Here is a 15920-nt window from a genome sequence, read left to right on the forward strand (position 1 = left end):
GCTCCCTCAAGAACGGGGGCTGGTTCTAGGGCTCCCGGGGCCTGCCTCCGGGCGGGAGGCGCCACCTCCCCCCGCGCTGCGGCCCGCCGGGGCGGGGAGAGCTGTGCCGCGGCTGCCGCCGGGGGCGGGGACGCCGCACCTGGCGGCGCCCGGGCAGGGGCGGAGGACGGGCGGCCGGGACCCGCCTCCCTCCGCCCTACGGGCCGCCACGTCGTCCGGCGGCTGCGTACGCGGCGGTGGGCGGGGCGCCGCGCCGCGGCCGGGCTGGCGGGGCAGGAAAATGGCGGCCGGTATCCGGGAGAAGCAGACAGGTAAGCGGCTTCCCGCGGTCTCCGTCGCGCGGCGCGGTAGGTGCCCTTTCCGGCGCTCGGGGGAGGGAGGGAGCAAGGTCAGCGTCACGCTCAGCCGGGGGCTCCTGCCTGCCTCCCCCGGCGGGGCCCCGGGGCGGGATGTGGGCGTCTCCGCGCCGCCTCGCCTCCGCTGGGAGATTCGCGCCCTCTCACCCGGCGTGGGTCTCCCGGCCACGGGACGGCGGCTTTCTGCCTCCTGGTACCCCGGCGGCCGCTGGGGCGGAGGAGCTGGGGCGCCGCTCAGCTGCTTCTGCGGCGGCAGGCCCGGGGGACCTGGGCTCCGGGGGCCTCTGGCCGCAGCTCTTGCCGAGGGGGCCCGGCCCCGCTGTAGGGTACAGGGCAGTGGGTGCGCCCTGGCCGGGCAGCGGCGGGCCCAGGCCCAAGGGATGTGGCCGCAGGTGCCGCCGTGGTGTGGAAATCGCCCCCGGGGAGGGGCTTGCGCGGGCCCGGGACGTGAGCGGTGCCCTTCTCCCGTGGCTGTGGGGAGCGGGTTGTGCTCTCCCTCCGTTTCAGCTTCCTTTCTGCCCGTGGCAAGGATCAACGGGAAATATCGTTTAATGGCGCAAAGATAAAGCTGCTGTTGTGATGCTCCTGTTAAGACGATGCAGGGGCCTCGGAGTGTGTACAGACCCTCAAGAAATTGAGAATACGAGATTAACAACTACAACTAATTATGCAGGAGGTTTTCTGTGGGTAAAGGGTTAGTTATTCAGTCCCTCCTTACACATTACTACAAGTTCATAATTGTTTTTCTCTTCTCTGTCTTGATGCTGCTTTGTGGAGCCTCGAGCCGCCCTTTGAACATACTCCTAAAGCGCAGAGCATGTCGACTCCATAGTCCTCTACTTCCCTTACTTGCCGAAGTTTTTGTCAGTAGTTTGAGCTGTTATCTTGTCTCCTTCTCCTTGATAACTGCAGTATCTTTCTGGTGGTATAGAGGATTCTGGGTGCGTTTATTTAACATGAAATGTCTAAAATCATCTGCCTGAAAATCTCAGTCTGAGTTTCTGTGTGGACCTTAAATATTTACTTGTATTCTTCATCTTCTTTTTGTACCAGAAATCTACTTTCTATAATTGCATTCCTGTGGCCAGCTACCATTAATAGTGCTATTTGATGTTCCTTTGCAATCCTTTACTTTTATTCTCTTTGCTACCTTTCTGATAAAGCCCACTGAGCCCTTACTCCATACAGCTTTATGCTTTTCTGTTGTGCTTCACCTTGTTACTTGATTGTTTCAGTCAACCTTTACCACTGAACCCATGTTGTCTTCCATTGGGGAGGTCATTTGCAAGGAAGTAGATTGAACAACTAAAAGATACTCAGAAAAAGGAAAAGATTTATTATTATTTAGTGTTTGTATTACCACGTATGTGCATCATCTGTTGTGACCTTTATCCTGGTTCATAACCAGTCAAAGCATATAATTGTGCAAGCACAGTAAAAACCTGATCCTTGCCCTAGAGAGTATTCAGCCTAAACATAAATGAAATGGCAATATAAATACAAAAAAGAAACCCAGAGACTTGCTGAATGTTTGTCTGATTGCTGTCTTCCTTAGTAGAGAGCTTATGCCAAGTTTTAATTTAAAGGTAAACTCTACAAAGAAGCTGCTTCAGGTCCAGTAGTACCAAAATACATAACCACGCAGCTTTATACAAAATTGCTCATATGGCTGAAATGTATGGAAGGTGTCACTGGCAGTGAGGGAGCGAAGGCTCCAGGAGCAGCCTGTAATCAGCTTTCAGGATTGTTCCATGGTGTTTTTGAAAAAAAAAGAGGAAAAAAAAAAATGTATTAAGCAAGTGGAAGGCTGGATTCCAGGGAGACCCAGCTCCCTGCTAGCTTGCTTCCTGCCATGGTCAAGTTTCACTGCTGGTAATGTGATTTGAAAAGGCAGTACACAGGAGGAGGAGGCAGGGACAGACTGCAAAGGAGGACTTTAGAAACATTGCCTGGGCATGGATGGATGGTGTTAGGAAAGCCAAAGTTCAACTGGAGTTGAGATTTGCAGCAGATGTCAAGAGCAATGAGAAGAGCTTCTGCTGCAACATTAGTAGTGAAAATACATCACAGGACAGCTCAGGCTGGAAAGGACCTCAGGAGATCTCCAGGGGAACTGCGCTGAGTATGCTCACAAGCCTCATTCAGCCAAAGAGTTAGAAGTTAACCATTTCTACTGCTCTCCATTTATGAGCAAATTGGTGTACATTGCCCTGATTTTTCCTCTTTGCAAAGCTTTGTGATTATTTTGTTTATGAGTTTGAAGAGAATAGCCACTAACTTATATTGATGCAAATAGTCTTTTGCTTCTAGTCAAAGATGGGAGAACAGCACTTAGTGTATTGTTTAATCAGATAAATGAGGAAGGACTCCTCGCTTAATAGATTTGTAAGTTAGAGGTAGGTGAAGGGATCTGCTTTGGTTTCTGTGTTGAATGTAAAGTTAAATGAAAGCTCATTCCTGTTTCAAAGAGTTTTCCTGCTGCAAATTAGGGGTATTTTTGTACCCCTTAAAGCAGCAATTTCTTCCAGTGAGTTCTCAAAATGTTTCAAAGTGTGTATCAGTTTGAGTCAGGTGAAAAGGTATTTTTTGCTTGTGTGTATACTGTTGTTCCTGTAGGGTAGGAAAAGCAGATCAGGGGAATAAAGCAAACTAGTTCCTACTGTACAGAATGCACCTTCAGGAAGATACTGGAATTATTTTTAAGGCAAACTGCGACAGAATATAGCCCGTATAACTAAGGAGAGAGATTCTTTCTTCATGTTTTGGGACTTGCTTCGTTTCCTTTTGCAGTGTCTTCCAGAGCCCATAAGTTCTAGCTGATGTGTGCCACTTGTTGGTCAAAGCTGCATAAAAATAATGAAAATGTGACTTGTTGCATTTATATTTTATGATGGTTTTCTTCTCAAATGAAATGTATAATAAAATCCTGGTAATGTATTTAGTCTCTATTGTTGAAGTGTAAAGAGAGTAAAGCATTATTCTGCTTTGTTTTCCAGTGGCTTTGAAACGTATGCTGAACTTCAATGTTCCTCCTGTTAAAAACAGCACAGGAGAACCAGTATGGAAGGTAAGAACTATTTGAACAGGAATAGAAGAATTTTATAGTGTTCAAAAAAGTTCAGATTTTCAAATTTTAACTAACTCGAGTATCTTCTCTATGTTCTTAACTTGTACAAAATGGTTGTTATGTGTGTTATGAATATACAGAATTGAATATCAGAATTCCTGAGCAGAATACATATTTGAGATATTGGCTGCTTGAAGACCCAATGACTGATTCTTTAGGCAATATTTTAATGAGCAACTGAGGAGGACATTTTTGAAATATACTTAGGTCTCATTGATAACTGTTGGCGGAAACTTACATGATACCTTACAGGTGAACGCACAGAGTCAGAAAGAAGCCCATAGAAAGGGAAGAACTATTAATAGCCTTAAATTTAGGACAACTGAGCTCAAGCTACCTTTATTAGCTTTAAAAAGTAAGTAATTTGTGAGAAGTTTTTGCTACTACAAAGCATATATACTGTCTCTTCATCCATCCTGTTGTCTTTTTTTTTTTTTTGCTAGTTCCTTTTTTCCCCGCTCTGCTTCTCCTTTTGTTTCCTCCCAAATGCAGTCAGAGAAATTCTGCACTTACAATAACAAATTTCTGACAGCAGATTCTTGTTTGACTGATGCTTTTCAGGAGATGGAAATAATGAATTTATTTCCCTTTGTCATTGAGTTTCTTTTCTTTTTTTTTTTTTATTAGTAAGCACAAATGGAAGCCCATGACAAATTAATGATGTATTATAAATTGGTAAATGTTTAGCACTTTTCAGGCTAGGACAGTAGTTCCTTAAACCTGAATTCCTGTATCCACTGTATCCTGTATTCTACAGTATCCACTTTTTACACCACTTTGTAAAAAGATGTGTATCTATTTCAGGTTCTCATTTATGACAGATTTGGCCAAGATATAATCTCACCTTTGCTGTCAGTGAAAGAGCTGAGAGATATGGGGATCACTTTGCATCTGTAAGTAAAAAAAATCAGGGGTTTTTTTGGGTGTTTTTTTTGGGGGGGGGGTGTTGGGGTTTTTTGGGGGGGTTTTTTGGTTTTTTTTCCAAAAAAACCCTTTATTTAATATTCCCCCAAAATCACAAACAAAACATTGAAAATCGTTTGATGAATAACCACTAAAATAAAGATTATACCCTGACTTGTTTCTAAAATCAGGTGGTATTATTCAGAATTAGGGAGTGGAAAGGTCATTCCAAACACTATTCAGTAGGATTTCTTACTAAGTAGAGGAGGCCCCTGCTCAGAAATAAGAATTATCCAATGGGTGTTTTGGGGAGTCTGTCTGTACAATTCCCTCTGTATTCATATATCTTAAAATTATTTTGGCACAAACTGTTTCATGGGACTGTGCATATTTTCTGCTTGTCTTTTTGTACATAGATTTTAATTGTCTTTGTCAAAGATACGGAATCTTTAAGTATTATTTTAAGAGATTTCCATTTCTCTTTCTCCAGATTACATTTATTTAGTTCATTGTCATTCCTTAGCTGTGGTAATAGTCATGGAGGATCTTTGAAGATACTTTTTTTTTTCAAAAGTTTATTAAGTTTTACTAAGTGAAGGCTAGAAATGGAAACACAGTTTAACATGTTGACATATCAGCAGAAATGTGAGAGAAACGTGTAAGCACCTTGCCTGTCTTTGTTTTAATGAGCAGGAAAGGCAAGTTTAATAGTCTGAGATACGCAGGTTTTTTGTTATCATGTCAACAATTAATAATTAGTATATGAACTTTGTGGATGCAGTATTTTACCTTCCTCTGAACATATTAATCTATTTTTGAAGATTTGCGAAGCCTTTTCTCAAGCTTTGAATAAACTTTGGAGGCCTCTATTAATATATTCAGCCAAAAATTATACAAATACGATTTTGCTATTTTTTCATGTTTTGTTCTTGCTAAAATCTAGCTAAATATAGGGAGAAGCTGTAGGAAATTAAATGTGTCTGTATAAATAAATAATTTCTTTAACTTTTATAATTTTACACAAATCTGAGGAGGAACACATTAGAGAAGTGTTTTTTCTTCCTTTCAGGCTTTTGCATTCAGATCGCGATGCCATTCCAGATGTTCCGGCTGTTTACTTTGTAATGCCAACAGAAGAAAATATTGACAGAATGTGCCAGGTAACTTGCATGCTTAATGTTTCAAATGAGTGGACGCAACAGAGGTAGAGTGTGTGAAGTAATCCTGCACTCACCTGAGTGTGACTGTTCGATACCTAGTTCTTGTGCGTGTCTGAACACCTTTGCTTGCATTTTTTATATATTAGCACGTATTTGTCATAAAAATATTATCCCAAGTTTTTACATGCAAAACTTCAATTTCCCAGAAAGTGGAAGGGTAAATATGTCTCCTGTGTTTTGGAGAGAGAGTTTTGGGGAGTGAAAAGACAAGAGGCAGTGGGCAGAAATCGAAATATAGGCAATTCCATTTAAACAAAGAAAAAAATATTTTAATGAGGGTGGCTGAATGCTGGAACAGATTGCCTGGAGAGTTTGTGGAGTCTCTATCCTTGGAGATGTTCAAAACTCGGCTGGACACAATCCTGAACCACCTGCTGTATTTGACTCTGCTTTGAGCAGGGGGGTTGAACTAGGCTAACCTCAGTTTTTCACATTCTCTGGGAGGAATTGGTCGAAGGTTGACATCTTCACCAAAGGAAGAAAGAAGAGCAAAGGGTACTTCTGGTCAGTGGTAAGGTGTGGAGTAGTAGTTGCTATCTGGTAGCTTAAATTTCATTTCCTGGTTTTTGCAGTTCTGTGTTAGGTTAGTTATATCTAGTTACGTAGTGAAAACACTGCGTACAGAGCTGTATGAACAGACAGCTAAGCACTTCCAAAAATTTAGTTTGACTGTGGATATTTGGAACGTCACATAGTAAAACTAAGAATGTTTTTTAATTAGTCAGAAGTATATTAGTACTTATTCAGGAAAAAGGTTGTGGTTTTTCTTCCTTTTAGGACCTTCGAAACCAGCTTTATGAATCTTATTATTTAAACTTTATTTCTGCCATTTCGAGAAGTAAACTGGAAGATATTGCAAATGCTGCCATAGGTGCTAATGCAGTAACTCAAGTGGCTAAGGTAAGAAAATCCCCCAGTCTCTAATGTTAAAGATACTGCCATTACAGGTGTTACTGCATTCTTACGTGGCCACTTCAGTGCCATACACAGCTTTTCTGACTGAAATACGAACAAAATAAATGTTTAGCTAGATTCAATGTCAGGCACAGATTTACTGGGGGGAAAAAAGGGAATCTACGGTCATCTCAGTAATGCAGCTTAGTACTATACTTCAGCTTAGTAAAAAGTCCAAGTGCTGCAAGACCTTTGTGCTAAATGATAAGAGGGGAAATACAGTGGTTTCAGAGTATTCCCGATCTCATCAGCTCAATGAGTACATCCAGTGCATATATAACGGGGTGGGGGTTTTAGCTCCTAAATACACAAAAAGTGCAGTATGAGTGCAGTTGTCATTTTAAATAGGCAGTGTACTGCAGAGGTAGATGTTTCATACATACACAGTTATTCAGTACACTCCTATACCTTTATGATATAAAGGCAGGTGTCAGATAAGTACCCTCTTATTTTTGTTGAATGCCTGTACCAAAACCTGTACATTATTAACTAATTATTTTCATATATACTTAAATACATTCACTTTTTCTCACTACTGTTAGGGCATACTACTGGCATGAGAGAAAGAAACTGTTGTGAAATGAAATGAAAACTAGTAGTATTGTTTAAGCCTTAGGTCTTCAGCAGGAGTAAATTGGTGTAGCACTGTGAACTAACTTTCTTAAATCTATTTTTCTGTTGTGATGTCCCATTAACAGTTTACGTTATAGAGGTTTAATTTTTTTCCTGAATGTACAGGTATATTACCAAAGAATGAGAATTTGTGAGCTATAATCTCTCATTGTGTAGATACTGCCCTCTTTCCTCTCTCCTGCCTGAGAGCTCAGCACTGTTTATGTTGTAGTCCTTCATATTAATAAAAAATAAACCTATAATATTATAATATCCTCCATATGTTTTTTTTCAGTGATGAGTGGCTACTAAAAATTTGTCTGTCCACAGAAATACTTGAAGTTGGACTGTTTTGTTTTAGCACTTTTCAGGTGCTCTAATGTTTTGTGTTATCACTCAATCCTTGCACAGGCTTTTTATTTGATAGATTGTATCTTGCATTTCTTTCTTTTAATAGGTAGTTCTGTAAAAGGTTCAAAAAGAAGTAGCAATAAATCACAGGTAGTTTTTTTTTTTATGCTTCATTCTGGACTGTTCTGACCATTATTCCTTGATTTCTAGGTGTTTGATCAATATCTTAATTTTATTACTTTAGAAGATGACATGTTTGTATTGTGTAACCAAAACAAAGAACTTGTTTCATATCGTGGTAAGTAAAATTTGTATAAAAATTATACTGGAATGGCCAAAGTTGAAATTTACTTTTGAAGTTGTAGCTAATACAAGCAATGATTTTATTTTGCTTTGGTCTGCTCAGAATTCAGGATAATCTGTTAGATGTGTAGTTTAAAGTCATGAAGGAAGCAGTTCTTAGATATTAGTTTCAGCATCTTTACTACATGGCTATTGTAATACTGAAAAATAATTATGTATTTTTAAATTACATTTAGTAAAGCAAAACTGCAGTATAGACATATGGATAGTAGGGCTTTTTGTACGTGGAATAATATAGGAAAAAATTCATGTTGTTTACACACGTAGATAGTAGACACTGGGTGGCTGCTGCTGTGTTTAGGCACCACTTCTGCAGTTCTTAAGGAATTAAGTATTTTGTTTCTGTGTGAATGGTCAGTTGGAAAGTTACTGTAAGGAATGCAAAGCAAGAAAGATGGCTTTAGCTGATAAGAGTTTCTTGTAGCTTCTAGACAGTGACCAGTCGGTACCTGCTTTTCTCATTCAAGACATGAACACGTGGGAGTGTGTAAGGGGAGACGATTAGAATCAGGGGCTGGAGTAGCACAGGGAAGAATCTGGGAAAGGGCATTTTAGAAAGTAAGAAATGCTGATTGCTTCTGCAAGCATGTGAGCCAAGCATGTCAGCTTCTTTGTAAAGTCTCAGAGTTGCAAGTGAAGTCAGCCTTATGGAACTCTTTTTTTTTTTTTCTTTTCTTGGGACTTCTGTTGGACCTGTTTTGGAACCTAGCAGGAAAACCAAGTGGCTGCCTTAGGTCAGTTACCTCTACAGCTATAGTGCTATGGCAGCTCAAGTCAACATATATACTAGTTGTCATAATTGTCCACATGGTTTTCCTTCCTCCTTTGATCTGATTTTTGTGCTCCCGTGACCCATTCAATATGCTAAATCAACAGAGAACTATCACTCTACCTCTCTGCCCCTCTTACTCAAATGGCTAGCTATTACAGGGTGGGCTGTCCTGCTGCCCCTGCTGTAGCTTCCCTCATCTTCTCCTTTTACGTCAGAACCAGTAATCTTGGAGTTGCAGAGTGTTTGTTCAGTTGACTCGTTCCATAGAAAATACCATTAGAAAATAGAAGTGTGTAAGTCAGAGGCAAGATAGCCCTTTTTTAGCAGCAGCTCCTCATTACTTTAGTGTAGCCACAGTGTCTACACACAGTGTCACACAGTTAATTCCTGATTTATTTGGATGCACAGAATACTCACTAGTGACCAGGTAGAGATGAGAAGTCTCCATATGCCTAACATTTAGCAGTGAAATTTTTCTCCTCTCTTGCCCAATTTCCAAAGTCGTTACCTTTCTTTAAAACCAGATCCATAATACTGAGTTCTGTCTCACACTGGGGATTGATTCCATTGTCAGAATGAAGGGCATTTTTGTTTGAAAAGTACTTTTTTTTTTTCCTAGTAAAACCTGCTGTTAAGAGTTTTAGTAGTAATTGTTTTGTGATGTGTTTGTGTGTATGTAAAGATACTTGACAGGCTCTCATAAGATTCCTAGCTAACAAGGAATTTGGATTTAAATGACTGTAAATGTTTTGCACCCATCAGTTTCTATGTTGTTTGTTTTCCTCTCTTGGGCTGCTGAAATTTGCCACACAACACGCGGTTTCACACTATGTTTAAACCAATCTAGAAGTGGGCTGTTTCCAAAAGCCGATCGAACGGAAATCTAATCTCCCATAGAGAGTGATTAGTTTTCCATTAAAGCACTGAGCCGATCCATCTCGCTGTGTGAGTTCTAGATCTGACACAGACAGGCGGTAGGAGTGCAGGGGCGAAGAAGAAGTGGTCTTTTTTGCCTTTGGAGAGTAACCCTAGCAGGAAACTGTCAGTTTGTGTATAGTTTCATAATCTACATAAGTCAATGTAATTCTGATGGTGATGAAAGACGGCTGCTGTTCTTGCAGCAGCACTGCCATGTGTGGCCACGCATGTAGCTGAATGGGTGAACTAAGAACAAATACAACAAAAAAGGTTAATTTTCAGTTTCCTGGTTTCGTGGCTGTATGACTGCATTTACAGAGAGGTAATGTCAGGACAAATAAGCATGATAAAGTTTTTCAGTTATGTAAAAGGCTTTCACAGACAGAAAGGAGATAACACATTCTCTCTGTCCGTGTAGTAATGGACAAGAAGTGATGCACTTAAATTGCAACAAGAAAGTTTCTGGTCAGATATTAGGAGCACTTTCTAACATCAAAGGCAGTGAAATACTAGAATAGATTACCAATAAACATTATGGTATTTTCATGACTGGGAGGCTTTGGGAATTGGTTTAGACACAGAAATAACACAGGTTTAACTCATCTTTGGGCAAGAGGACTGACTAGATAATCCCTCAGGTTCCCTCCCTTTGGTTTTGTTTTTCTACAACTGTGTAGAAGGAAGAGCAAATGGGTAATATTGATATGAAGTTGATGTTCCTGGCATCCTGTTCGATGCTGTTTGAATGCTTCTTTACCAAATTTGGATCAATGTTGTAAAACAACAAGAAAATGTAGGAGATCTAAGCTTACTTTTCTGTAATAGATGCATCCCCAATAAGCTTGTTACAGTGGAGAGAGAGGAATATATAGAAAACATGATAGAACATTTTACTGAAAGATTATTAATGGAGTTTCTCAAAGGTTCACCTAAGAAGCAGTAATATCGAATATTTGTGTCGATTGCTATGGTACAAATAAAAGGAATGTGCTCATAAAATGCGCATGTTACACTGCACTGACAGTATGCAGATTACTGGAAGATCATAAGTGAGTACCTTAAACATAGTAATAGCGAGGGAATTAAATTCTAAAATTGAGAAAGGCAAGGGGGTAAAAATAGGATTATTTCCCCCCTGTAAACTGGGAGACCGTTAGTTGGAGATAACTACAGAATGATAGCCCTAGTTAATTTCAAAGCTTTGTCATTACAGAAAAATACAGATATTGGGAACAGCCTGCCTTTCTTGGTTCTGATATTTCAGGACCTTGAACTCATAATAAAAAAAAAAGCTGAGGGGGGCGCTTCTATTGCTGCTGTTATCCTAGCAGCCTAGTAAAAAGTTTGACTTACTAAGTATAGCTGCTGATAGAAATTGCTAATATAATCCATCTCTCTAAAGTTCTTAGAGGACAAAAGCTGGGGGAAAAAAACACCTTTAAAGTTAGAGAATTATTATGGCTGGCCGTGCATAAATTTGGGATAGAAGGCTTATTAATGTTCAGAGTTTTTTGAAGTTCGTTTTTGAAGAAAGAGTATAAGACAGGTAATTATGTGAGAAATCTTTAAAGGTAAAATAAAACAAAGGAGGATGGGTTTTATGGCATGATTCCTGAGGTAGTGCTTGACTTGAGACCTGTGCTAAGATTAGGTTTGATGTTACTGTTCGCTATTATATTCTTGTCAGTGTTAATTATTTAATAGAAATGTTGCTATATGTCTCTTGTTCTGACCTAAATATGTGAGTAAAATCTTTCTATCTGTAGTGTGAAATGTTTTAGAACTTGGGAATTATCCCTAACCTAGAGACTGACAGTAAATCTATTAAAAAAAGAAAAAAGAAAAGGAATCTCCATTACAAGCAGTGGGATTTAGAATCTTTAAATATAGATAACTGCATACTGTAATTCTCTTTAAATTGCACAAGTGATTCTTGAGGATTTTATATCTGAAAAATGCTTTCCAAGTGGATGGCCATTTCTGTTCCGTAACGTGGTTTTCTGGGAGTTTTTTAGTAATGCAATACTAACGCAATCCAGAAGTTACAGTATGCATTGTCAGAGATAGTTGAAAAGATTGTTAGTGTTTGACCTTATACAGTGAGCAATAATTAAGTTCTCCCAATTTTTTGCTCAAAAAAAAGCAAAAAAAAAAAAAAAAAGGAAAAAAATTAATGGATATGCTAAGAGGGGCATTTCACAATTTAATCTCTTCTGCAACAAAAGCTGTTGGCTGTTAACAGCCATTAGGTAAGAAGAGGATGGCGCTCTCAGTATTAAAGTGGCATAAACTTTAACCCTATTCTTAACTCTTTTCCACACTGTTTTAGCCATTAACCGACCAGACATAACGGACACAGAAATGGAAACTATAATGGACACTATTGTTGATAGTCTCTTCTGTTTTTTTGTTACACTTGGTAAGTTGTCAAATTCTAGCATATTTTCCATATGTTTTCCTTTTAAAAAAGATCCATGTTCAATGAGATACCTAGAAGTTTAGCGATTTTGTGTAGCAAATTAAAGGCAGAATTAGATCTGTGACAGAAATCTTAATAGTTCACAGGGTGGGTTAATGATCTTGCTCAAATTATTGCTATACTTCACTGCAAAAGATAATAAAGGCTGTCCTACGTGGGAGTTGAGTCTTAGTCTTCAGTATCAATGGGAGAAGAATACTGAAATGCAAAGGTTTGGATTTACTGTTTTTACAAAATCCTAGTTTTCAATGAAGATCAATAGTGCTTTGAGTTTGGATTTGTAGCTCAAAAAAAAAAAAAACCCACACAGAAAAAGAAGAAAAAAAAACCCCTCACACAAACCCTGCAAAGATCTAACTGAAGTAACTCCAGGAATAGGAAGATATATTAAATTTACTTATTTTATTTGTGAGTTTTCTTGATGCTTAGCTCATACATTTTTCATAGTGATGGCATTTAATCAAAGTTCTCACTGAAATCAGGCAGTCTGAGATAGCATTCGTACAAGGGGAGCTGGGGATCGCTATGGGGCAGTCTGTTCAAGAGAGATTCCCTTCGACCTACTGAGTTCTATCAAGTGTTAGCATGATACAAATTAAATTTCTTTTACTCAGTCACTTAAACTGTTATGGTATTGGAATTTTCGTATTTATGTAGAAAAGTGAGAAACAGTAGCTAAAGATTATGAAACCTGAAAGCCAATGGAAAATGTGCTTTTGAAAGTAACATTACCCTGCAGTGAGTTGTAACTGATACATTGTGGTGGTGGTGTTATAGTACTTATTATTACCGTTTTCAAGGGACTTCTAACATTTTGAAACTAAGTTTTAATATTTCTATATGAGATAGTTTGTCACCTCCACAGTACATTAGCTATCTTTCTAGTGTACACTATACTTCTCATAAATTCCTGTATGAGGTATTCACTTACTTTTGTAAAACTTTATTTAATATTTCTATATAGTATTTTGTTTCACAGATAAAGACTGCAAGAGACAAATTTAATATAAGTTTGTATTGTCCACTTGAAAAATTTCATCTCAGAATGTTACTGAAAACTTGTTTTATGAAAAGTACACTAACTTATAATCTGAAAATTATAATGCAAGTAGAAGTCAATATATCTTTTATTAGGAGCTATTCCTATAATCAGATGCTCAAGAGGAACTGCAGCTGAAATGGTGGCAGTGGTAAGAAACTATTTTCTAAACAAGTATCATTGTTTTAAAACTTTCCTAACAGCTTGTTTACTTTTCTCAATACTAGGCAGAGATTTAGAGTCATTGTATACTTTTCCTTATGAAGGAAATAAGACTGGAAAGGAGACAGACCAGTTTTCCTTTCTGATTTCAGTTCCATGGAACTCATCTGTGGAAATTGTAATATTATGGAATCAGCTGATGAGAAACTTGAACATGCATAATCATTCCTAATCTAGAGTTTATCGATTTTCTGGCAGATATTATAATTACAACCATTAAGCTATATCTACACAGTTTAAAAAGTGGCTGTCTGGCCTGGGTTTTTCTGTGTGTCTTAGTAAGAAATTTTTATCTATATGATTGGGAAACCCCATAAGTACAAGACGTTTTTACTATATCAAACTAAACTGACATTGAACTTGATCATCAAGTAGGGATGAAATTACCAAACTAAATCACAATTAAAAATCTCTACAGCACTGTCTTTATTAGGAGTCACGGTGCTTCATTTCTTCCGTCTTCCTCACATCATTCTTTGTTAGTGAAGCCTTAATACTGATTAAATCTAAGCATTCAGTGTGCATGCATTCATAGAGGGTAATCTCATTTTTATGAAACACTTAGTGTGGCAGTGTCTGACAGCCCAATTTGCTGCTTCTGCTGTGGTTCCTTCTTGGTGCCTCCTACTGGTATTTTCTATTTGCATGTTTAGCGAGAGGGTGCTAATTGCCTGGGAGGAGATTAGTGGACATAAAGGAAACATCTTCTATGTAGTCCTGGATATAGATATAAATGCTGGAGGGAGAAAATAGAAAGAAGAGATTTCTTACTTTCCCGTGTGCAGTGGACCTAGACTCCCTGCAGCTAAGACATTTATAAACTACAAAACCAGCGCAATAAATCTTTAAATGTTGATGATATAAAGAGGTTAGGAAACCATTAGTTTGTTAAACACTGTTTTGTTTTTTTCCCCTTTCAGAAATTAGATAAGAAGCTCAGAGAGAATCTAAGGGATGCCAGAAACAGCCTTTTTACAGGTGACACACTTGGAGCTGGCCAGTTCAGGTATGGTGTTAGTAAATAACTATGTATTTTTATTTTTCATATTTCAGTTATCTGAAATATGTCATTAGGATAGTCACCACTGTACTGAAAACTGTATTTACAAGAATTTGGTTCAAATTCTATATTAAAAGAATTTGTATACTCTTAAGGGAGTTTTCCAATCTCTTAGCATAACTGGTTTGAAAACTTTTATAGCTAATAAGTGTGCAGTCCTAGGACAGTGAGACAAAAATCATTTAATGAAACAGGTAATTTTGTTCAACCTCTAAACACAGCGAGAACCAAGCTCCTGCAAATACACTCAATTTACAGGACCACAATACTCAGTTGGATGTCTGAACATATCTGTTAGCAACCTTTAGTCCATTAAAAAGAAAGAAATACCCGTTTTCTCACTTGTAAGCACTGTTATCAGTTGTAGTTATGTCAAAAGCAAGTGTTTCTCATCTGATCCCTATATCTACCAGAGGAGAACTGCTTAAGGACTACCGCTTGGATAATTAGATCGTTAGGGACTGTTAAGTCATGACCATTTGAATCCTTTGAGGGGGAAGAGAGGTGAGAAAAGACATTGTGGATGCTTGCCTCCCATGCATACCGTTGCCCCCAGATAGTTGAATACTCCACAGGCTGCCTTAGGAAAGCGTATTACAGGAGTTTACACTGTACATGAAAAGGTAGGAGATGTGTTGGGAAGACTGTAGCTGAAGGTAACGGTTGTGATCTCTTAACTGGATATAAAATAGTCATCATATTTTTATCTCAAGAGCAGAACTTGGATAAAAGATGCAAAAAACATCAGGGGTGGCAAAATGGAATGAGACTGAAAGGTATTAGGGGAGAGAATAGCTGTGAAATACCAGTTCCTTCATTTTCATGGGAACTGAATTGTAACCACTGTTCTTTCAGAGGGGTGGCTTGTTTTCCTGATAGTATAGCATCATTACCCTCAGAAAATCAAAATGCAAGGAAAGGGAAACATGGGAACCTTTAACCGGTTAAATGGCTTCAGATCTTTAGTTTGGTTTTTCAGAATCAGGTGACTAAGGCTCTTGAGATTATATATCTACGTGAAAATATGTGCTGCAAGGAAATCCAGAGCATGGAATTAACATGCTTTTACTCTGTTCAAATACACTGTAATTTAGCCATCACATTTACTGTAGGGTTAATGTGCTGAAGGGAAATGGTTGCAATAATGTTCTGTCAATTCACAGCCTTCCTGTCTTCACTACAAATTTTTCATGTAGCCGTAACCCAAGACATTTAGGCATGTCTGCATTCTTTTTCCACAAAATTGAGTATTGACGGAATTACCACAATGCATCTCAGGAGTTCATCGTTTTTTCTGTATGGAATTCATATGCAAGCAAAGAGAAAAATGAAATGAAAAACCCTTGAGAGAGATATTTTGTATTTGAGGTTAATGATGGGGATTAAGGTTGAATATTACCCACTCAAACAGTTGTTTGGAACTCAAATGTGTATCCACACAAAGAGGTATTAGTTAGTACCTAAAAGGCTAGTTACTGTTTAGTGTTTTGACTTCTGCTCAATATTTATGCATTGGTAATTTCACTTAGTACAAAATAAAATAA

The 15920-nt window shown here is 38.7% G+C and overlaps 1 protein-coding gene across 1 annotated transcript in view; it reads left to right on the forward strand.

The window, feature by feature from the left end:
• Window positions 1-248: 248 nt before the first annotated feature.
• Window positions 249-15920, forward strand: part of SCFD1 (sec1 family domain containing 1) — a 54119-nt gene continuing 38447 nt past the window's right edge. The window contains exons 1-9 of the mRNA XM_076344969.1: window positions 249-311; window positions 3353-3423; window positions 4288-4376; window positions 5456-5546; window positions 6384-6506; window positions 7734-7821; window positions 11906-11995; window positions 13190-13245; window positions 14237-14322. Coding sequence (XP_076201084.1) covers window positions 281-311; window positions 3353-3423; window positions 4288-4376; window positions 5456-5546; window positions 6384-6506; window positions 7734-7821; window positions 11906-11995; window positions 13190-13245; window positions 14237-14322 — 725 coding nt within the window. The 5' untranslated portion in view covers window positions 249-280. The remainder of the gene's footprint in view (window positions 312-3352; window positions 3424-4287; window positions 4377-5455; window positions 5547-6383; window positions 6507-7733; window positions 7822-11905; window positions 11996-13189; window positions 13246-14236; window positions 14323-15920) is intronic.

Source organism: Aptenodytes patagonicus, chromosome 7, assembly GCF_965638725.1.
Source record: "Aptenodytes patagonicus chromosome 7, bAptPat1.pri.cur, whole genome shotgun sequence".
NCBI lineage: Eukaryota > Metazoa > Chordata > Aves > Sphenisciformes > Spheniscidae > Aptenodytes > Aptenodytes patagonicus.